General features: G+C 39.3%; 1 protein-coding gene across 2 annotated transcripts in view; it reads left to right on the forward strand.

Annotated features, from left to right (window-relative positions):
- CERS6 (ceramide synthase 6) overlaps window positions 1-25,289 on the forward strand; it is a 313,857-nt gene that overhangs the window by 221,345 nt on the left and 67,223 nt on the right. For both annotated transcript variants that reach the window (XM_005573386.4, XM_005573387.4), the window contains exons 5-6: window positions 13,091-13,141; window positions 16,992-17,084. In XM_005573386.4, coding sequence (XP_005573443.3) covers window positions 13,091-13,141; window positions 16,992-17,084 — 144 coding nt within the window. The remainder of the gene's footprint in view (window positions 1-13,090; window positions 13,142-16,991; window positions 17,085-25,289) is intronic.

Genomic DNA, 25,289 nt, shown 5'->3' on the forward strand with positions numbered 1-25,289 from the left:
CTTCATAATATGTTACTTTCACCCGAGTAGTTGTTCATATGGGAATGAGAAGACCTGTCTGTACATGGTAATTACACTTTTATTACCAGCTCTTCATTCTTGGTGGGAGTTGGGAGCCTTGAGGAGGTGGCATGGCTCCAGAAGCCCTCGTAAATCCCTGGGAGGAACACATAGGCTCTTTAGACAGACGTTTGTATTAGTCACTAATTGGAATGACAATATGCATCAACTCTTTGGAATAATAGATGTTTTCATAGGATTAAAAGTAAAGAGATCCTATGATCCAGCAATCCCACTACTGGGTATATATTCAAAGGGAAGGAAATCAGTATGTCAAAGAGATCTGCACTCCCATGTTTATTGCAGCAACATTCAAAATAGCCAAAACATGGAATTAACCTCAGTGTCCATTGAATGAACGGATAAAGAATATGTGGCATATATACACAATGGAATACTATTTGGCCATGAAAAAGAATAAAATCCTGTCATTTGTAGCAATGTGGATGAACCTGGAGGACATCATGTTAAGTGAAATACACCAAATACAGAAAGACAAATTCTGTATGATCTTATTCGTGTGACATCGATTTTAAAAAGTTATCATAGGAGCAGAGATTATAACAGTAGTTACCAGAGACTGGGGAGGGAGGGTGGGGAGATGTTTGTCAACAGGTATAAAGTTACAGTTAGATGGGGGAATAAGTTCTGTGGCTTTATTGCAAAGTAGAGCAACTATGCTTAACAGTATGATATTGTATATTACAAAATGGAAGAGAGGCTTTTGAATAGTTTCACCACAAAGAAATGATTACATGCATGAGGTAATGGATATGTGAACTACCCTAATTTGGTCATTATCCAATATCTACATGTGTTAAAACATCAAATTGTATTCCATAAGTATGTACAATTACAATGTGTCAATTAAAAACTAAAGACACTGTATGTATATCCAGATGTGTCTATTAGGGGATGTTAAAATAGAAATCCCCATCTTTTCTCTCTTTCTCATCTATGACTTCCACTCATAATCTCTTTTTCTGTTTGACAAAACTGTATCTTAGTCATGAAAAACAGTTTATTTGAAAATATTGGGCCGGACACGGTGGCTCAAGCCTGTAATCCCAGCACTTTGGGAGGCCGAGACGGGCGGATCACGAGGTCAGGAGATCGAGACCATCCTGGCTAACACGGTGAAACCCCGTCTCTACTAAAAAATACAAAAAACTAGCGGGGCGAGGTGGCGGGCGCCTGTAGTCCCAGCTACTCGGGAGGCTGAGGCAGGAGAATGGCGTAAACCCGGGAGGCGGAGCTTGCCGTGAGCTGAGATCCGGCCACTGCACCACTCCAGCCTGGGCGACAGAGCGAGACTCCGTCTCAAAAAAAAAAAAAAAAAAAAAAAATATTGTTTAGGGAGATTAGTACCTCGCTCATACACAGATAGGACATGGTTCAGAGAGGCTTGGATTCAGGTCGTTGGCCATTGCTGTCAATTCTCTATTTTATAGTGTTTATGAGGTTCACGATGAGCATCTCATACAGCAATGCCTGAAACTACAAGTGGGACTTATGTTGTGCCTGATATCAGGAAAGGGGCCAATGAATATTAGTTTACTCTTTCATTACTTGCCTCTTTCCACTGATCCACATTGTTCTTATTTATGAGCAATATCTGATAGCCTGCAGCCTCCTGTGTGCTTAGAAGTCTTTTTAAATGTTGATGATTGATTCAGAAAATCAATACCTAAGAGGATGAAACCACAGGGAAACATGATAGGCACTTCTTAAACATTGAAAGTAATTTATGAACTACGGCATTTTCAAAGAGTCTGGAGTTCTATGCAGAGAAAGACTCACTGATGCTTAAAAACATTTTTGGAAGCAGAAAGCCAGCAAACTAGAGCCTGGAAGATTGAGCAGCAGGCAGAAAGACAGAGGGGTCTGAGTAGTTCTGGCGAGGAGATAGGAATGAATAGAACACAAGGAAGTTGGCCTGGGGAGGGCAGGGGTTGCTGGCTGCGAAGAGTGGACTTAGTCATGCATGGTCACGGTGGTCTGCCAAGCAGACAGGAGCCTGGAAAACCAGGCACAGTCATCTCATCTTCTCAGCTGGAAATGGGGAGGAGGCATTTGAACTTTTTTCATCTGGAGAATAATGCAAGGAAAGGGATGATAAGGAAAAATGGTGATGTTGGAGATACGACTTGGTCCATAAGCTATAAGAAAGCACAGGTTCTTCCCTCCATCTTGCAGTTCCCTTCCTCCATCTGCTCACTGACTACATTCTGTTTGTCCTCTGTCTATAACTACCGGGCCTCTCCTCATGGAGCCTTCCCCTCTGACCCACCCTCCAAGGCTGCTGTGATTTGAATGTGTCCCCTCCAGAGTTCAGGTGGTGCCACATGATAATATTAAGAGGTGGGACCTGCAAGAAGAGATTAGGCCATGAGGGTTCCTTCCTCCTTAATGGGATTTAGGTCCTTATAAAAGAGGCTTCCCACAGCCTCTGAGTAGCTTGCCCTTCAGCATTCTGTCATGTGAGGATGCTGCAAGAAGGCTCTCACAAGACCAAATCCCAATCAAGGGATCTTGGACAACAGCCTCCAGAACTACCAGGAATAAATTTCTGTTCTTTATAAATTAGTCTGTGATATTCTGTTATAGTAGCACAAAGTGGACCAAGTGTCTTTTTATGTACTATGTCCGTACCACTTCTGTTTATTCCTGCTGTAACACATAATGTAATTGTTTTGGTTACCCAGGAGATGGTAAGTTCCCTGAGAATGGAGAGCTTGTCCATTGCATCTTCATGCCCAGCCCAGTGCCTGATGCATGGCAGGCACTCAGTTAATACTTGAAACAATGTGTGAATGAGAAGCGTGCAGTAATAGCACAAACAGATGAAGGCCTAGGTAAATGGGTTGAGAAGTAGTAAGGAAGGGACTGATGGGGATCTTGGAAGGTGAGAGCAAGTTGGGTGGGTGGCAGAATGGTTGATTATCACTGTAATGAGTGCAAGGTTTTATTCTATACTATTTGCTCATCTTATTTATCTCATTCTACTTTCTCTTAATTGGGAATTTAGAATTATTAATGACTTGTTTGTACTTGAAATATCACTGTGAACATATAAATACTCTAAAGGCAGCTATATCCTGTGCTATTAAAGTTAATTAGAATTATTGAATAATTTGAGGGTGGCAATGTATTATTAATACTATTAATGTTGTTTATAAATATAGAGCAAAGTTGGGTTTTTAAAACTATTTTCATTCTCGCTTTTATTATTTTTAATTGACATATATTTTTACATATTTTTTGGGTACGGTGTGATAGTTCAGTACATGTATATAATGCATAAAGATGAAACTAGGGTAATTAGCGCATCTGTCACCTCAGACATGCATTATTTATTTGTGTTGGGAGCATTCAAAACCCACTCTTCCAGCTATTTGAAAATACACGATAAATTGTTAGCTGTAGGTGCCCGACCGTGCTGTAGAGCACTAGGACTGTCCTTCCTTTCTAGCTATATTTTGTACCCACTAACCAGCTTCTGGCTAACCCCCTCCCCCTACCCTGCCCATCCCCTAGTACCACTATTCTACTCTCTACTTCTATGAGATCAACTTTTTTAGCTTCTACATATGAGTGACAACCTGAGGTTGTCTTTCTGTGCCTGGCTTATTTCACTTAAAAGTAATGTCCTCCAAATTCATTCATATTGCTACAAATGGCAAGATTTCATTCCTTTATATGACTGAATAGTATTTCATTGTGTATACATACCATTTTTAAAATCTGTTCATCTGTTGAATTCCATATCTTGGCTATTGTGAATAGTGCTGCAATAAACATGGGAATGCAGATATCTCTTTAACATACTGATTTTCTCTCCTTTGGATGTATACCCAGTAGTTGGGTTGCTGGATCATATGGTAGTTCTGTTTTTAGTTTGCCAGTGTGTTTTTTGAAATAAGACCTATTACAACTACATAAACTTGGCTTTTTATTATCCAGATAAGACTTGGTCATTGCAGAAAAATCATAACTATGACACTATATAATTTAATAGTAATATATGAACATAAGAAAAAAATACAAAGCCCCTGAAATAATTATTACTCAATAATTATTAAGCAATTTTGGGTAAATATATTGCCGGGAATTCTTAGTGGGTGTGTCTAAATATATAACTACTTTAAACGTAAAGTACACTCTATACCTTCTTGTGACTGGATCTTAACTTAAAACATGAATGTGCCTGTTAACATTTCCGTAGCTCATCTGGTTTTAGCACAGCAGTAGTGAGCAGTGGCATGCACCCTTGACAGTGCCACATGACATACAAGCTGGACCATATTTCTGCTCTTTCTCCAGAGCTGCGAAGGTCACTGAGACACAGGAAGATACAACCTAGAAAAATGGGGGAGTTAATACTACAACTCTCACAATGGGGGGTGGGAGTTGGTGGATAAATGCCGCAGCATCCCTGTCCCATGTTGAGACAGTTACAAGATCCATGCTGAGTGGTTCTGCAGGGGCTCCCTATGCAGTTGCCTGCAGCAGTAACCAGCTCATTCCTGAAAATTGTATTGGTTTTTCAGCTTTGTCTATCTTACTTTCTCCAAAGCAGCTTGGCATCCGAGTCTTTATCTCTGTCTCTTTCCAGAGAATCCCAAAGTAAAAAAATGTCAACCCTGTATTATTGAACAATCCAATTTATTTTAATTTTTGTTATAAAAAGAATTATAATGGATATCTATGTATAAATGCCTTTACATATGGATCTAGTTAATTATTTTTTTAATAAGTGCTAGGTCAAGGATATGTTTTAAATTTTTATTGTAAATAGAATTACAATAGATATCTGTGTATCAATACCTTTACATATGGGTCTAGTTAATTTTTTACAATAAATGCTGGGTCAAAGATATGTACTTTTTAAAGACCCTTGATTTATGTTACCAAATTACCCTTCAGAAAGGTTATTCCAGTTTGCAGAGTATTGGTTTTCCTATAAGTATATAAGTGACCTTTGGGTATGAACCTTTTTAAATATTTGCCAGACTCTCAGATAAAATATTCTGTCTAGTTTTAATCTGTAATTTTTACATGTGCTTTTGGTCACATGTTTTTGTTTGATGTGTTGCCTGTTTGTATCTTCTTCCCATTTTTCTCATTGGATATTTAAATGCTTTAATCACTTTTTATGACCTCTTTACATATTAGAAATAGTAATCCTTTGTCTCATGTTATCAACCATTTCTCTAAAATATCCTTTGACTAATTTTGTGCTTCTTAATAGCCACTCTCACTGGCTTCGTTCTCAAATTCTACATTGGCCTGCACATCTCTCTCCCCGTGTGTTGACATTCTCACCATTTCCCTCCCTGTAGGTCTTTCTATCTCATTTTCATTCATCTTCTCTTTTCTATACCTGGTCTCTTTCTCCCTAATTCCTGTTCTAAACATGGAATTGATTGGTCTTTTCTACTTGGCAGTGATTCTTGCTGGGTGAAGAAGAGAGTCCACATCAGAACAAATGGGAGAGGTGGTCTTTCAAGTGCCATATTCCCAGACTCTTGAGAACCATGGCGTTCTTACCCTGAGCTGTAGTGTGCATAGTGTGCCGTGGTGACTGTTAGATGTGTGTGGAGCCCCTCAGCTGAACAGAAGCAGAAGTTGAGAACTATTGGCTGAAAGGCTAAAGAAGCCATGGAAATGCCACTCACATTTTCCGTCTACTTGTTTCTATGATAGAACTCTCTTGGAAATCCTGTGACCTCAGTGCTTATCTCCAAAAAACTCTTTCTACGTGTATGTACTTCACAGATCTGAAAGTTACTTACTAAATTGATTGCAGAATGTGGTAAAGGCACATGCTAGACCGGGTCTAGAGGACTAGCATCCTTTTTAAAGTCTGATCAATATGAAAGGCTATCTTTATGTAATGCCGTGGGGTCAAGTCCAAATTACATTTCCACATCAGGAGAGCTTTCAAGGCTAATGCAGATGCCACAGGCCTCTAGGGAGGGGTTACTGCTGTGCTTGGTAGATTTATAGTAACACGTCTACTGTCCTAGGAAAGGAGGAAAGGGCACCTCTTGCATTCTGGGAGTGCTCTCGGCTGCTCACCACTAATCAGGAATTTCTTCAGGCTGAGAGACTTCTGGCTTCATTCTTTTCATCCCAAACACAATTTATTTATATCTTTGTAAACTCACAAAATGTGAAATATTTCTTTGTATTCTGAGTTATTTTATAATGTGTATTCAATTAAAATTGTAGATTATCATCTCAAATTGATTTGATTTACATTCATTTAAATTAATTACACAGTTGTTTCTTAAAAGAGTCTTCAATATTTAGGTAACAAATTATCAATATAGATATTGAACATTTAAAATTACACATGAAAAGAGAAATAAGCAAGGATGTTGAGAGGCAATCACAGGTCACACTTGCTATGACTGAGCTTTAGAATTAGATCTCAGCTTCTCAAAACCAGGGTGGAAAGGTATTAATAACAATGGGGAAACATAATTATCACTTGGCACAAAGAAACATGCTAAGCATTAACAGAAAGGAAGTATTTCATCCTGCCTTGGACTAAATTTTGAAGCAAAAATGTCCTGTGGAACTTACACATTGGACTTAGGGTGAATGTTTCCAGTATAAATTCATGGAAGCATTTTTCTTTTGTTTGTTTCTTACAGTAAATCCTCAATGTAAGCAAAAGCTATAAGGTTTGAATATAACTCAGTAAGTGTTTTCTCAGAGTAGTTTTAGTGAAAGTAGTGTCCAAGTAGTTTAAGAATCTAGATTTTTGGTAGTTTTAAACATAATCCAACTACATAGAGAACAAATGTCTGTTAGACTATGTTCCTTGACTCCCAGTTGCATCAGCTGGGCTTTGTGAAAGCTAGGTAAGAGTTTTTATGGAAAGAGCAAAAGATGAAATTTGCCTCAATGTGCTGACTTCGAGTAAATACCCACACACCTTTTACATTTTTGATGAGGCAACAAAATGTTTTTAATATGTTTTATGATTCATGTTCTTTTGTTAAATCAAAATAGTTATTAATTCAAAGAAACTACTGTTTCTTCAGCTGCAGATACCTACTGATTCTTGGAGGGAAAAAAGCATATATATATGTATATATGTGTATTTATGTTTCTGTTTAACCACTGACCACTTGCCTGGTTAATCAGATATCCTTTTCTCTGGTCCTTGCTTCAAAATCTCTATTTCTTTAGGCTTGCACTAGCGTCATAATTGCAGATGGTAAAGTAAAGTTTCAGACCTTACCTGTTTTTCTGACTTCTGTTCACAATGAAACCTCTGTAGTGCAGCCAGTAAAAGAAGAAACTGGATGAAAGAGCAGATTTACTGACCCTTAAAGATGCTTCTTTACCCTTCTCTTTAAAAAAATCATAGAATAAATGGCACTCAATTCTTATGTGTATGGTCAAAATGTCGATGAAGGCTTGACCTGCACCAGTGCTTCTGACTCCTATCCTGGTGCCAGGATCAGGTTTGCTCAGGGTAAGAACAGCCACAGATGCCTCCCAAGGGAATCTGTTATTGATGGATATGCTTGCTGCTGACTTAGGTCTCAATTGATGCGTCTGGGAGAAGAGGCACATTTTAATCTAATGAAAAATCCCATTATACATTGTGGCTTAGATTGAGAGAGTTAGAGGTAATTTCTCTTCCACTATGATATGGCCTGTCTTAGCCTTATTCAGACGTTTTGTAAGTCTTCTTAAATTGAAATTAGTTGACGTGTAATTTAATAGCTAGTAAGCACCATTTATGAGGAGTTCTCTTATGATGCTATGTTAGTCAGCTCAGACTACTGTAACAAAATACCATATACTAGATGGCTTGAACAACAGAAATTTATTTCTCATAGTTCTGGAAACTGGAAGTTGCAGATAAAGTCTGGTAAGGACTGGTGTCTAGTGAGTGCACTCTTCTTAGTATGCAGAGAGCAACCTTCTCACTGCGATCTTCACATGGTCTTGTTTCTGAGCACACGTGTGGAGAGGGAGAAATCTCTCTCTTCCTCTTCCTCTCCTTGTAACGCCACCAACCCTATTTGTTTAAGACTCTAACCTTATGACCTCATTTTACGTTAATTACCTTCCAAAGGCCTTATCTTCAAATACAGTCATGTTAGTGATTAGGGCAGATGCAATAAATAAATAAATACATGCAATTTCTGTTGACCAAGGCAAAAAAAAAAAAAAGCAGGAAAGAAGGAAGCCTAAGGGATCTTGTCAGTGAGATAACCATTGAGTTATTTAATAGTAAGAAGAACTGGTTACCCATCTGGACCTGTGGATTGTTCTGTAGATTACAGGACTTGGAGGTCCTTTCTAAACCTAAAATTCAGTGTTTCTAGGTAATAGCTCATTTGGGGGAATCTATTCCAAATGCCTGTGATGTTTTTCTTTCATTATTCATTCTTCGTCACCCAGAGTACCCAGCAGAAGGCACAGTGGAAGAGCCCAGCTGGCCTAGGTTTGATTTCCACTTTCTCTACTTAGCAGCTGTGTAGCCTTTAATTAATTACTGTTCCTCTCTGAGACTGTTTCTTTGTCTACAAAATAATTGATACTTGCCTTGATGCAGATATTAGAATACAGGCTATGCTACTGTATATAAAAGTAAGCAAAACACACTAGCTTAGATATGAGAGAAATGATAGGAATTTATTTATCTCATACATACAATCCAGAGGGAAGCAGATCAGGGCTGGTGGGAGACTTCTGATACCGGACTCCATAGAAACTTCCATTTCAGGGCCAGTGGTGACTGCTTCAGTTTTCATTATCTCCCTTCAATGGGAATGGAGAAAGGCTGAGAGGAACTCATTCACACTGACCTTTTAGGGGCACCATCCCCAAGTGGCACACGCAAACTTTGCTTCCACCAGAGCTTCCACCAGAATTGTGCCAGCCAAGGAGGCTGGATGAGAAGCATATCTTTAGCTATTGCTTTAGTAGCAGTTGTTCTTCGGCTTCAAATGATTCTCGCAAAGATTAGAAATAATTCATTAGTTCATTTATCTATATTGAATTGTGAAATATCATAACAAAGTGTTTAGCAAGATTCCTCACACATGGTAAATACCAAAAAGATGGAATCACCCTTCTTACTTTTCCCTAGTACCTTACTACTGGCAAAATGTGGTCCATGGCCTAAAAGCATTAGCATCAACGGAGAGCTTTAGAAATGCAGAATTTCATCCCCAAGCCCAGACCTCAGTCTGCATTTTAACAGTTGGTGAAGCTCTGAGCTGGCATGTTCTTTGTAAATCTTTAATGGTATCTGCTGGCCTCTACTGGTGATGTTATCTTGATTGCTTACAATGTTGTTGTCAGAATTAAATGAGATGACACATATAAAATACTTTAAATCTGTGAAATGTTTTATAACATGATTTAAGTGTACATAAGTGAGAAGGAATAATGTGAACCATAGGTTATTGTAACAACATTTATTTTCTGAGACAGGATCTCATTCTGTTGCCCAGGCTCCAATGCCTGGCACAATCATGGCTTATTGCAGCCTTGGCCCCCACCAGGCTCAAGCAATCCTCCTACCTCAGCCTTCTGAGTAGCTGGGACTATAGGCACATGCTACTAGGCCCAACTAATTTTCATATTATTTGTAGAGATGAGGTCCCACTGTGTTGCCCAGGCCGGTCTTGAGCTCCTGGGCTCAAGCAGTTCTCCCACCTCATCCTCCCAAAGTGTTGGAATTACAAGTGTGAGCCACCACGACTGACCCAAAATTTGATTTCAGATTTTCCAACCTTGATAACCTTCTTTGATGTTGTAACGTCATGTGAAAAAGGCGTTCTGTTTCTGGAAAATGTGCTTGACTTGCCATGCAACCTCCTAGGTACAGAGTTTTTATTATTAGTTAGGGAGATGCTAGGCCTAACTTTCTAAATTGAGGGTTTTAGTGTATTTTTAATCACCATTCCTCTATGATGTCTAAATATTTCATCTTTTTAAGTTCTTAATTACATTACTGTCCTATAATTTGTGTGATAGAATATATGGATTTTGACATCAAATGAATGTGGAAATGATTCTAAAAAACTGGAAAATTTTTATCAATGGAGAAAGTAGATAAATGTCAACTTTATAGTATCAACTTAAAGAAGTCATGCCTAAATTGGGTCCAGGTGCGGTGGCTCACGCCTGTAATCCCAGCACTTTGGGAGGCCGAGGCAGGTGGATCAGCTGAGATCAGGGGTTTGAGACCAGCCTGGCCAACATGGCAAAACCCTATTTCTACTAAAAATACAAAAATTAGCTGGGCATGGTGATGCACGCCTATTGTCCCAGCCACTCGGGAGGCTGAGGCAGGAGAATCATTTGAACACAGGAGGTAGAGGTTGCAGTGAGCTGAGATCGCACCACTGTACTCCAGCCTGGTGACAGAATGAGACTCCATCAAAAAAAAAAGAAGGAGAAGTTATGCCTAAATTATAAACAGCCAATCCAGATTCATACACCAGTGTTGAGCTATAAGAAATCAGGAGAATCAACTCATAGAGTTCTATAAATTGGGAAAGATATTTGTTCTACTGTCTCACCGTGTTTGGGGGGTATAACTTAAGATCCTAGAAAAATGTACGGTGCATATAGAAGGTGATATTAATACCCGATGTTGTCAGAGTGAGGGGTGTATGTGAACATGCATTTGTGTGAAAGAGTATATTCTTAAATGATTGGCCAGAAAACTTGTGAGCTGACCTTGGGCCCTGGTAGCTTCATCAGATTCATGGTATCCAGGCCTGTGCCCCTGCCTCCAGTGCATAGGAGCCCGAAGAGAGGCAGACACTTACTCGCTGTTTCTGCAGTTCAGTCAGGCATTGGGCATGCAGTGAAAACAGGTCTAGGGGATGCACATCTGATTCACACAGAGAAAAGCCTGGGTTTTAGAAGACTGATCAGCCAAGAAGCTCACAAAGGAAGGGAAGTTCTGAACGACAGATTTTTCTGGATCATTGTGAGTTATACCTTGCCCTCCTGCCTGTCACTGGAAAGGATGGCCACAGTGGCAGAGATGACTGCTGCATCCTTAGGGGCAAGCACACACATGCCCAGTGGTCTTGGGACTGATAAATTTAGATGAACATGAGGCCTTGCCTTTCCATTCTGTATTCCTTTTCATTAGCATTCAGTAGATGAGTGCTGAACTGTGAACTTGGAAGTCTATGGTGAGAGGATAAACATGCATATGACATAACTTTCCTTCAAGGACTTTCAGTTGAGGAGATAACTTTATCAGAGAGAATGGCAATAACTAATATTGGTACTTTAAAATAGATGTTGCTGTGTTGTACCCACATTTTTTAAAACCTGCATGTATATGGGTATTTAAAAGTAAATTGATCTGTATCATGTTTATAACTATATTACATAGGAACAAAAGACCAAAAATGGCTCATACATCAAAATGTTAATGGTGATGAAAATTTAAATTATTTTTACTTTTTCTTCTTTATTTTTTACATCTTCCTAAATGGGCACATGTTGCTGACTTAACTGTAAAAACACAGTAAGTCTCCCAAGTAGTTTTATGCACACTACCACGTTTGATCTCCACAATCACTCTGTGAGATCAATAATGAACATCGATGTTATAGATGAGAGAAATGGAGGAGACAGGCAGACAACTCAGACACTCAGGAAGTTAAGTGCAGTACTATTACATGATACAGACAGTGTTGAACAGGGAGCAAAAGGCAAAATCAAGAGCCAAGTTAAGATCTCGGAAAGAAAATGAAAAGTGCTTGAATGAAAGGGAAATGTAAAGATTCTGGAACGTAGTTAGGTTTAGGGCAGTGCATGGCTTTGTATAGGAATCTGATTCCCTCCTTTGAGATCGGCTTTAGTTTGATCAGACTCAGAGACAGGGTGCACAGTGGTTATGTTTGGGTTTGGGATCAGAGAGTCTGAGTTTGATTTTCACCTTTGGCACTGCCTAGCTATTGAACCTAGGTAGTTATTCACAGACTTGGGGCCTCCATTTACCTATCTATAAAATAAGAAAAATACTAGTAGCCACTATAAGGATTAAATGAGTTAATATGTGTAGGAGCCTTTAAAAGTATATAGGACATAAGGAGGACTCAGCAGATATTAGCCACCTGAAGCTGATTGTCCTCATTCCTATGACACAGGGCTGATGAAGATGTTGGCAGATTAATTGTAAGAAACAGATAGATGTATATCAAATGTATATAGATGTATATCAGAAAGTGCTGACAGCTGTGGATAAGGGATGCAAAAGAATTACAACGTTAATACTTTTTTTGAAATTATTTTGAAACCCTGAGAAAGTTTGTGCTGGTCTTATTGGATAATTCAGCTGTCTGTTTGAATTCATACCAACCCCTCCTTGATTATTACAAATGTTTGGAATCTGTGTGTACACTTAGATTTTCCTAATTATACTGTGTCATAAGGCAAGTAATTGCCCTCAAATTAAGAATGATTATTTTGTCATAAAAAGACCTGGATCACAGGTCTGGAGTTGGCATGTGTGTGAGGGTTAGTCTTAAGTGTCCTGCTGAAATAAGAAGTGTACCTGCATGTCACTGAACCCTGGTCAAGGCATGAATAATGTCGCTTGGTAAACGTTGACTCTGAGGAGTTTCGGGGCAGTTTATGCTAACTGTCATCAATGTTTATAGATAAGAGTGAGATGGAGGATTTACATCTGGTTTCTGTGAGACCCCTGCAGGGCCCTGCTGTTGAGGCTGGTTATGTAGCAGGAATATGTCTAAGTGACCAGCAAAATAGAAAAAATACCAGCTGAGACTGCATCCCAGAAGCAGCCTAAAATACTACCAGTTGAGTTTAGATTACCAAGAGAGAATATATTGTATACTAGTTGCTTTAATATCCTATGCCTAGCTGTTTTAAAGTTCTTCAATTCCCACACAGGTAAATTATTGAAATCCAAAAATATTAGAGCAAGAGCCTATTGTAAACCTTTTTTATGCTCTTATCTGTGTTCTAAAATATGTAAAATATTTTTTGTCATTTTTTTCAGACTCCCTGGTTGTGGAATACAAGGCACTGCTGGTACAACTACCCCTATCAGGTAAGGAGGCATTATTGTCTGGGTTTTTACACACATAAAGTATCTACCTTAGGTCAATTTCATGGTCTCAGGCAGGCCCCAACAGGTTGGGCAACCCCCTTCATTCTTGGCCCGACTGCCGCTGATCAGTGCTGGACATAATCTAGTGAGGATAGTAATTTGTGCATTATTCTTAGTGAAGTTCAGAATCAAGGCCCAATTGCCCTAGCAGGTGGAGTCAGCTTGGAAAGTACATTTACAAAAGAATAGGATCAATCAGTTCAACAGGTGGAAAATTCCTGCTCCTAACAGCTGATCTGCTTCTAATCACTGAGGTAAGTCTGGAGTCCTGTTGACATAGCACAGACCTGCCTCAACAGCAAGTGGGAAAGATCAAGTGTGAGGCTGGAGCAGGTACACTGAGTTCAGTTCACTTTGTGGCTTAGAAGCAGCCTCCAAATATGTAAATCAAGCACCGTTTCCCTGAATGCAGAAAAATGGGCTTGTACTATGACGTGTGGAAGGATTATTTCTGAAACTAAAAACAGCATCATTGAAAGTGAGATTAAAATCATATTCCAGAAAGGAAGCATTTTAGATCTCTGCCCACCGGCACACTTTTGCATCTTTCCATGAATTCAGTGATACAAGCATGTGTTGTTGTGGTCCCCAGATCAGTTAAAAAAGCTGGAACTTGTCTAAGAGTTTCTAGCTGGGAAATTTCTATAACTCCGTGTTCAGTTGGGATGTTATGTAAGAGAAGCAAATGCAGCTAGGTATTTTGAAGAGACATATTATACATTATAATGAGCAACTTCAGGTTTTTTGTTTGGGGTTTCTTTGGGTTGTCTGTTGAGGTATTTGGTCTTTGGGGCATGCACAGGCTTATGGCGAGCAGGCCTGCCCTGTGTCTGTGTCTTCTTTGTTACACACAGTGTCACGGCAGAGGGTGGGGACTGGCACTGGATACTCCTTGAGCTAGTTCAACGTTAAGGACACATTGAAATTGAATTCCAGTTGGCATTTTCATCTCTTTCGAGTGGTTTATTCACGTTAGAAAACACTATAAATAAACAATAGAACATGGCAAGAAAGCTGAACATTCAGAGGATATTTGATAGAGACTAAAGCAATGGTGAAACCAATAGCTTATTTTACACAATTGTAATTCTCAGGCCCAACTGCTATTTACCGTACTTGGAACATTGTCACCTAAGGCTCTTTGTGTCCTGTAATGGTATAGTGAGTGGCAAAATCCATGTATGTCTACATTTCTGTTTATAAAAGTACATACAAATGCCAAATGAAATGTAATCCCTACTCTTCTTTCTAACTATAATTTAGTCCAGAATAACTGTCATGTTCATGGCTGGAGCTGAGAAATTGCTTATTTCTGAGAAAATGAGTTGCTAGAGCTATGGCCTATACTGTAGCTGCAGAGGGTTTCACAGCACTGTAGATTCAACATGAAAGTTTGAGGGTCTGGGAGATAGTAATTTTTTAAAAAAACAGGAAACACCACTAGTATGGAAGGCAAGGTGCTATCTGTGAGGACTCAGATCAAGATTGTTTTCTGTATGATTCAGCATATAGTCCCCAGAATGCAGGACAAATTCACGGTCTCTCATGGGAATGGTGCATCTTTGAAAATGCCATATAGTAATAAAGAATATTAGCTGATTTCTTTGTGTGTGGTGGGGGTTGAATTAAACAACATACAATTATTATGTATGCAATTACAGTACTTTGTGTGTAAGCATGTCTATGTAAATATATAGATTGCTGTTCCAAGTCAGTTGCTATCCTTAAGGGCACTTTTAAAGACATGCTTATGAAACGTATTTATTATATCTTTAGCATATATGTTAAATAGATAATTGAACAGACATTTAGGTGACAAAGTAGTGGTCTACTTCAGTTTTATTAAGGATACACTTACTTTATATAAGTACGCATGTTATTTGTTACATATTAAATAATTTCATATACATGTGTATATTCTAAGTTTAAAATAATGTGAAGCTGCATTCAGTTGAACCTTGTCCAGCTTGACATAAGAAGCACAAGTTGGACATGAGATGCCCTAGTTGGTGGTCATGGGGCCTCACTAGCTATGAGACCTAGCCTTAGCCTCTTAACCTGAATTAACTGACAGCAATTTCCTGTCAACTATATAATCTAGGTCTAGAATTATAGTACTAATTTTATAGGATTTTTATGAGAACCAAAGAAATTAACATGTGAGTGAGCACTGTCAACTGCAAAGCACTCCTTGGACATAGTAATTATTATAATGGGACGCTCTCTATGAACTCTGCGGTTTCCAGATGCTCTCTGACTTGCCCTTATAATTCCTCTGGGCCTTTCCCCAGGTGGTGGAAGTAAGAGAATCTCATTAAAACTAAAATTTACCCTTGGCTCAAAGGGTCCTGAACCAGAGCCCGATTTTCTAAACTTTATTGCAGCTATCCATCTGCCCTGAATATCCATCCTTCATCATTAATGCCTTCAAGTTTTACAAGGATAGTTCAGTGGGAAATGGATTCTCTTTAGGGAGATGCTGAATTGATGCTTGTCTCCGTTCAGGCTGCTAGAAGAGAATACGCTAAGAGATCATGTCCCTTCTTATAAGGGCATTAACCCTATTCATGAGGGATCCACTCTGATGACCTAATTACCTCCCAAAGGCCCTGCCTCCAAATACTGTCACATTGGGATTAGGCTTCATCATATGAATGTTAGGGGGAACACAGACTTTCAGTCCACAGCAGGGCTCATTGTCATTTAGACTTTAGGATTGCTGGTTGGAGTATCCTGTCCCATTGTGTATTTTGTTGTCAGAGACCTTTGCAGGACAACTTTTCTGTGATTCCCATGCATAGAGTGGGTGAGTGCCAGCTTCTTCTGATTGTCATTCATTATGCTACTATTGGTGTACAAAACATTTACCTTTCAATTATATTTACCATATATGGTATCGTCTTGTGTATGGGGGTATGGACTTGTTTGTGTGATGAATTTCAAATGTTTTTCATTCATTTTGATAAAGCAAGACATATCATTACAACTCAATATAATAATTAAAAACAACTCATCAAAAATGTTTTTTGAAAACTCTCTTGTTTTTAGTGGGATTGTGTGCAAAATAAATATTCCTGACTTCCACTGCCTCTCTGAGCCTCCCCCCAACCCTGAGCCTCTGAAGCAGTTAAAGCAGGTATCACTAAACTAAGACCCAACTTTTATACCTGCTAAGCTGTGGAGCTGAGACGTGATCAGATATCCTGGCTGGGTGCCTAGTCTGGTATCTGCTGGCAGCTTTCCTGTCCCTCTGATCTTTCAGTAAATATTTTTGAATAATTATTTTTGATATTTGAAATGTACTGAACATTTTCTAATAACAACAACAAAAAAAAACTTTCTGATCAATGCGAAACTTAAATCTATGCCTCAGTGACCCACATAGTATTCCAGTTCCTATCACCTACTGTCTTGTCCCTATACTCTCAGCAGTTGTCCAGGGTTATTCTTTGTCTGTATTAGAATGTTTTTTCAGGTTGCTTAAGGGATCTTGCAGATACTTGTGACAAAGAATCATAAATGCTATTGTTAAACTGAATAATGAATGAAGTCCCAAATGTTCATGCTAATTAATGCTTTTTGAGTCGGAGATGAAATGAGAGTAATATCATCAAGCTGTGGATGAAAGTTATCCTCAAAGCTCCATCATCTACAAAGAGAATAGGACAGAAACTGCCTTTGTGCAGGTGCAAGACCATGTTACTTTTGAGCAGTGAACTTGAGATGTCTGGGATACAAATTGGGTTCCCTATTAACTATTAATCATTCCTTTTTTTTCTTTCACCTTCAGCCACTCACAACTGACCTTCACTACTATTACATCCTGGAGCTGTCATTTTATTGGTCTTTAATGTTTTCGCAGTTCACTGATATCAAAAGAAAGGTAAGAGCAGTTATGTTGTAAAGTGCTTGCAAACATGCATCTTTAATGGCCCTTAGCAGGTGGGTGTAGACTCTCAAAGGCACTCACACCTGTTCTCCTGGCAGCCCTAGGTTAGTATGACCTGCTGCATTATTACAGAAAGTTCTCTATTTTTGCTTGTGCTGTTTTGTATTTTGTTTCTATTATTTCTTCACTCATCCCCTAAAACTTAGCCTTCTTTTCTCCATGTAATGATGTAGCAGTGAATCCCCATAGAAATGATTTTCTCTCAATCTAATTCCCAAGTCCTCTGTTCTCCAAATTAAATAAAAAGCAAAAATTCTATTTGTAGCTCCTGGGAGAGAGTAAAGTCTCAGTGTTTCAGCCCTATGGAGTTAATTCCCCAATTGCAGGGTTATCCAGTGTCAAAATTTATCTTGGAAATGCAGCATTCCTCAGTGAACTGTGATCTGGTTTCCACCTATTCCCTCCACTGGAATTGCTTTTGTGTGACCCCCTACGTGTTAAATCCACTTATTCTGGCTTTCATCCTACCAGCTTCTGGGCAAAATTGGCACTTCTAGCTCTTTACTACTTATTTTTCTGTGACACCATATTTGGATCAATCCTTCAAAGTCACCTTGCTGTCCTTTGTCTTAATGCCTTGTGCCCTACATATTTGGGTGCACCAGAGTTCTGGACCTGAATTACAGGATGCCATCTCCCTGGATGATTGAGTTTATACTTCCTGACACTTCCAACCATAACCTACATCCCACTAATTCTGAAATGTTTCTCTTCTGCCCCACATTATCTCTGGGTCCATACTTCCACATCTGTAGTCACAGATGATAGTACTGGTTGAACATCCCTAAATCTGAAAATGCAAAAGGCTCTGAAATTTGATACTTTTTGAGTATTAACATGATGCTTAAAGTAAATAAATGCTCATTGGAGCATTTTGCATTTCAGATTTGTATATTAGGGATGCAAATCTGTAAGTATAATGCAAACATTCCAAAATCCAAAGAAATCCAAAGTTCAAAACACTTCTAATCCAAAGCATTTGGGGTAAGGGATACACAACGTACATTGTGTTATTTTTGTACATTATATCATTTAGTCCTGACAACAAATCAAAGATCCAGTTTGATTATTTTATTATTTATGCTTATTTTATGAATGAGGAAATTAAGCCTTACATGCAAAGTGCTCCTGACTGAAGACATGGTCTTCTAGTCTTGTTCTTCCTCCAGTAACCCTTAGAACCAACAGTCATGTCAGCCAGGACGTTTTCCTTTGCTCTTGTTTTTGCCACTCCGTGTACCTTCTTTCCTTAATATCACTGACAAACGTACAGTTCCCTCTCCTTTTGCCCACTCTGTTATGTAGTCTCTTAAACAGTCTTCGTATCTAAGTAGTCATTCTTGTTTATCTGCTGCCTAAGAATTATGTTTCTAAAACCTTCAAGACAAAGTTCAAATACTTGGAGGATAAAACGCAATGTCTTAGTCCAATTGAGCTAATACAACAAAATGCCAGATTGACTGAGTAGCTTATAAAATCTATTTCTCACAGTTCTGGAAGGTGAGATGCCCAAGATCAAAGCACCAGCAGATTCAGTGTCTAGCAACAACCCACTTTCTCATAGATGGCAACCTTCTCACGCTGTCCTCTCATGGTGGAAGGGGCAAGACAGCTCTTTCAGGCTTCCTTTATAAGGACATGAGTCCCATTCACAAGGGCTTCTGCCAAAAGGCCCCATGTCCTAATACTATCACTTTGGGGGTTAGAGTTTCAATATATATGTATTTGAGGAGGACATAAGCATTTAGTCCCCAGCAAGCAAGATATGTTCACCTTTGCACCCCCACGACTATCAGTGTAGCTGCTCATCGTGGGGATCAGTAAGTTGAGGGTAAATGAATAAGCGAAATCAGTTCCTTTACGTTATGATGGAGCACAGTACTGCAATGTGTCATTTCTTGGTTAAATCAGTAATCTGCTAAGTTGCAAACTGGTATCCAAGTGGCAGCTGAAAAGCGTTTTAAGAGTCTATGGGCCTACTACCCAAGTCCCCTTCGCCACATATGCTCCTTCCGCCATCCTACAGCAGTGGCTTACTTGGCTGGCAAAAAGCTGTCTTTTCTGATTGTATGGCTACAAGGCCCTTAATATGGTATATACCAACTGATTCTCAGAAGAAGTAGGTGGCCCCTGTCAAGGCGAGCTTGAGCATAACAGATGACTCTTTGACACCCATAATTTGTGGTTCCTTTACTCATTGTACCCAATACTCCGAGTTGGTTTCTGAAATCATTTACAGACTCTTTAGTGATGGTATGTCAAGTGAGTCTCTTCTGTCCTACATGAGGGAGTCTTCTTTGGTCACGTAGTGCCAATACATGTAGACTGATTATTTTCTATGTGCCAGGTACTGTGCAAGGCTCATGTTGCATTTTATTTTCTTTTTTGAGGAGACCTTTTGTCCAGGTAGTCACATAAAACACTTATATAACAGAGAGCTAGAACCTTCTTCTTCTTCTTCTTCTTTTTTTTTTTTTTTTTTTTGGGAAAATTGACGCACAGAGTGAGTTTATGTAAGTTTCTCAGGGCCATGTAATATGGGAATGAATTAGAGGCTAGGCTTACCAAGTAGAGCCTTGTGATTCGCTCTTGGATTAGACACGTACATAATCCTTGCTTTGCCATGCTCCTGACATTACAGGTAGTAAGCCTTTCACAGCTCTTTGCCATTTTATCGGTCCTTCTCTTGCTTAGTGAGAACTAGAGGTGCCATCCAGAGTCAAAAAGCAGGAATAGCTGTCCTTGGCTTCCAGAAGCCTAGTCCTAGTAAGACATTGCTGTACCAAAAGTTACCAAGTCCCTCCACTAGCTTGAGCTTTCTCATCACATGGGGAACATGGCTTTGCAATGAGCCAGCAGGGCTCAAGAAGTCTTTATTGCTGTATTAGTTTGTTTTCACACTGCTGTGAAGAAGTACCTGTGGCTGGGCATGGTGGCTCATGCCTATAATCCCAGCACATCAGGAGGCCAAGATGGATGGGTGGATCACTTGAGCTGACGACTTCAAGACCAGCCTGAGCAACATGGCGAAACCCTATCTCTACAAAAAATACAAAATTTAGCCAGACGTGGTGCACCAAGTGAGCCAACATGGCACCACTGCACTCCAGCCTGCGTGATAGAGCCAGACCTTGTCTCAAAGGAAAAAAAAAGAAAGAAACACCTGAGACTGGGTAAATTATTAAGAAAAGTTTAAGAGATTTAATTGGCTCGCAGTTCCATAGGCTGTGCAGGAAGCATGATACTGGGATTTGCTCGGCTTCTGGGGAGGCCACAGGAAACTTACAATCATGGCAGAAGGTGAAGGAGAAGCAAGGCATGTCTTACATGGTGGAGCAAAAGAGAGGGAGAGGTGCCACACACTTTTGAACAACTAGATATTATGAGAACTCACAATCCCGATGACAGCACCAATGGGGGATGGTATTAAATGATGAGAAACCACACCCAGGATCCAATCATATTTGGGGATTACATTTCAACATGAGATTTGGGAGGAGACACAGATCCAAACCATATCAATTGCTTTAAGCCAAATGACTATTATCTCAATACTTTTCATAGGTAAATTATTTTGGAGGATTGAAATGTATCATTTTGTATTACTTTAACATATATAGCATCAGTGGAAAACACCTGTAAAAGGGATAATTTTGTAGTAAAGTTTGTGGAATTGATCCTAGGCCTGTATATATTGTCAGTGTTTAGAAATTGAGTGTATATTTTTTGCTAGTCAACACCAATAGTTTGTTTTAGATAGGTAGCGCCTCTGTCTTCTCCTGGTCAGATTACATTTGTACATTCCTGATGCAGCTGGTTTATTCTTGTTTCTTGCACAAAAATGGGAATTTGGCCACTACCAGACGTGCTTATTCCCTGGCACAGGTTTTAATTAGGAAGGCCTTTTCCTCTGCTGCCATCTCTCATTAGGGAGCCGCAGTGCTTGCTTTTACCCTTTGCATCTTGCTGAATGGCCCCATGGGTCCTTGGCAGTTTCATCCTTATTACGCCCCCACTTGGAGGACCTGCTGTTCTAGCCATCAGTGAAGATTTATGGCACGTTCTGTCTGCCAGATGCACTCTCCACCTTCTGTATTGGAACTATTAACTGAAGCCTCTAAAAACAGCCTGCTTCTTTATGATGGGGTAGGGGTGTTTGAAGACACCCATTGGCAATACAGTATGGAAATCAACTTCAGAAGACTGTTCATGAGTTTGTTAACAGAAGGGTTATCACAATGTTTCTTTGGCTCCCATATTAAGTGACAAAGAATGTCAATGGCCATTTTCAAACAGGGACCAGGATTTATAAACACTGGCTCCAAATGCATGCCTCAAACTTTTAGAATCAGTACTTTAAATAGGTTTAACAATCACTTATTTTGATTTATTGGGTTCACGAATTTTTCTAAAATGGCTTTGTACTCATAAACTCTTCTTTTTTGGCATCTTTTTTTTTAATTGCTCTATTTCCACATAGAATCTGAAGTTTAAAAATGAGGGGAGAACTTTTCATCTTCATGGTGACAGAACACATTGCCTCACTTTTAATCATTTCCAGAGTTGGTACTTATTTGGTCAGTGATAAGAAATACTATTATCTTCCCAAAGGGAAGATTAGATGAAAAATAAAAGATGTTTAAATTATCTTCTATTTCCCAAGGCTTAATTTTTATCAAAATTTTATCCTTTAGCACCTGTTCACAATGAACATTTCTCCTGCCATCTAAAATATCCAAAGGAAGCTTATAAATATTTTCGCGTTGGAGCTCAGAACAGCTTGCTTATGTCTAAATCCTATGTCCCTTTTAACTAAGCTGCTGTTTGGCTTGAAGGCTTGGGCCTTCGGCCAATGAGTTCTGCTCGTGTTCAGAGTCCTTCTCAGGAAAGCATCCCTGGCAGAGTTCCAGGGCCCAGCTGGTGAAATCAACTTGTTGCTCTTTTGGTCTTGAAACCGAGAGAAACACTACATCTTATAAAAGATTCCTGACAGAGAGGTATGATTAAGTATAGCAAGAAACTTATTGATGAGCTTGTGTAAGCTCTCTACTAACATTTTGCGGAGAATAACTGGAGCCCATTATTGTAAGTGCTTTAGATGCCTTTGGAGGTCGTATCATGCTCCAGATCTTGCCTGCTGCAGTTAGTTTTAGGGGAAAGGAAAATGCATGTTTTAATCTTCTTACGAAGAAGCAGCATGGAATAGAATTACATAAAATAATGTATGTAAAACTAGGTAGTACAGTACTTGACAAATAGCGCTTAGACAGTACCTGGAACATAATGACCCAGTAAGGAAAGTCAAAAAGCACCTACCATTAACACCATTGATTCATAAAGGAAAGGGCATTTTACCATAAAAGAAAGGGAGAAAGAACATATTGTAATAAAGTACAATCCTTTAAATTTATCATTAAAAGTCCTTGTTTTTCTCATTTTGTCCTAGACTGGGGAAAACATTGTTATGGGTGCAATATGGCTTAGAGGTTAAAGGCGTGGGCTCTGGAGTTTGTCTACCTGCCCAGCACCACTCCTAATTCGATGTGACCTTGAGCAAGTTACTTTACCTTTCTGTACGTTAGTTTTCTGATCCAAAGAATGGAGTTCACATAACCTACCTCATGGGTGTGTTGTAAATGTAAATAAGTAAATAAGTAGTACATGTACTTAGAACAGTGCCTGGCACATCATAAATGCTCAATAAATGTAGCCTTTCCTTGTAGTCATTAAGGCACTTGCCAGATACTGCCAGCTTTTCACCCTCAGGCACACCCAGGATTGTGCTTCTCAGCCAGCCTCCCATTTTGTGATTGGGTGGGGCCCTATGACTAGTGGGCTGTGAACAATATTGATTTGAGCCGCTTCTGAGCTAGAGTATTATAGTTGCTGGCATGAGACTCTCTAGAACTCCCACCTCTAGCACAGTGATTAGTAACACTGGAGATAGGGGCTGCTCTGTCAGCCTGGGTTTCTTAGTGCCTCAGGCAAGCAGAGTCCCCTGGCCCCCAACCAATGATAACATGTAATGAGTAAGAAATAAGCCTTTGTTTTAAACCCCTGAGGTTTTAAGGTCTTTGTAATCGCTGCATATCTTAGCTTATCTTGACTGGCGCAGATGTTAATAATAATATGGCTAGTTATCATTTCCTAGGATAATATTTGGAAATAATTTGTCGAAATCAGTACCTCTCGAAATGTGCTGTTTGAATCCCTGACGATCCCTGAGGCCCTTTCAGGAGGCCTGCAAGGGCAAAAGTGTTTGTATAATAGGGAAAATGATGTGGCATTCTCGTGCCTCAGTTTCTATGTAAAATAGAGTTTCAAAGTTACACTTGCTTTATGGGGTTGTTGTTAAGAATAAATGACAATATCAGACAGAAGAGCCTTTGGCACATGAGAATTAGGCAAATCAGAGGGTAAGTAGGAATTCACCAGGTAGTCAAGGTGGGATGGGCCAGGAGCCAAAAGAGGAGAAAACACAAGCATCACAGCCAGAAGGAAAAAAAAAAACTGTGTGGCCAGAGGTCTGCACAGAGACAAGAAGCAGCTTCCAGGAAATTCTGCAGCTAGAATTCTGTATGTTTGTGAGGAGTCAGGAGTGGGTAGCTCAGGCAGCTGAAGAAAGAGGAGTTAGAATGTGGAGGATAAGGCTGAGGATGATGAGAGTTCCCCAAACCCCTCCTGACAATTTACATGCCATCCCAACCTGGTTGACCTGAGGGAGACTTTTTCCATCTTCTGTCTAAAGCACAAAATTGAGTCCCTGGTTACCCATTGTCAATTTAGGCCTCAAGACCTTTATAGTAAATGGACGATGGCTTTTGAGTCCTGGGATGTTTCTGATTTTAGTAGAACACAATCTGCCCCCTATCTGCCCCCTACTGATCATTCTGGATGTTTTCAGCCCAAATGGGTTTGTTTGATATCATAAAGGGTTACCATTATCTCTGTTCCGGGGATTATTGCAAAAAAAAAAAAAAAAGAGTTAATTCTGCTAACCCTTGTATTACTTAAGACTGTTAGATTGAGTATGTTTTAAATGTCTCAGAAGTGACCTTTCCCCATTAAAAGCTGTGCAAACTAGTGTGACTGAGCCAAGGGTAATTTAAACAGAACCCAGAAGGTATAGTACAAGACCTTCATCTCCAGGCACTTGTGATTTAGCAAGGCTCATAGTAAGAGAGAGCTTCTGAGGATCTAAAGTTCAGTGAATAAAAAGACATGTATAATTAAGAAAACTATCTACATCATTTGAAAGCAGAGTGCATTTGGAGAGTGTGCTTTTGATCAGGAGAGGAAGGAAGGCGTGAAGGAGGACTCCAAGGCGTTGGAAATCAAGCTCCATGCTCTGGCCGGGCCCATCAGATGCTAATCAACAACACTATCTTACCATTTTCTATTGTGCAAATAAAATTTTATTGTGTCCTTTTCCATGGTGATAAAATCAATTAAAGATTAAATATTAACTAAATAATTCACAGTAGACAAGATTATGAGTTCTTGATCTTGAAATGGGACCATAAATGTTGCACGGGAGAAAGATTGAGTAAACTCTGCTTATACAATGGTTATTTCATTTATATATGTTTCTAGAAGTCATAAAGTAACGGCACATCTAGCAGTAGAGAAAACAATACTGAATCCAAACAAGCATCTTACTTTTGAAAGCTTGTGAAGTCTCCTTGGTTTTCAAATTGTTTAAAATCTGTGGTTATACTTGATCATGAGAATTTTTTTGTTCTCTTTCTTTATAGTTTATCTGAATGTTGAGAGTAATATTTAATGGATTACATCAGGACAGCTATGAAAATTAAATCTCTTACACATTTTTTGGTCTGACAAAAATGTGGTGAAGTTAGCCATGAGCCTATGTGGTTACCACATCTTAGATAATATGACTTTTCCAATATGATGCTTTCCTGTATGTCCTTTGATGTGACTCTAAGGCAGGTCACAAAGCTTTTCTGTGAAGAGCCAGGTAATATTTTAATTTGGGGGGACATGTAATCTTTGTTGCAAGTTCTCAACTCTGCCACTATAGCAAGACAACTGCCATAGACAGTAAGTAAACAAATGGGCATGGCTGTGTTCCAATAAAACCTTATTTACAAACCCAAATCTGGCCATCTGGCCCTTTGC

The sequence above is a fragment of the Macaca fascicularis genome, chromosome 12 (assembly GCF_037993035.2).
Source record: "Macaca fascicularis isolate 582-1 chromosome 12, T2T-MFA8v1.1".
NCBI lineage: Eukaryota > Metazoa > Chordata > Mammalia > Primates > Cercopithecidae > Macaca > Macaca fascicularis.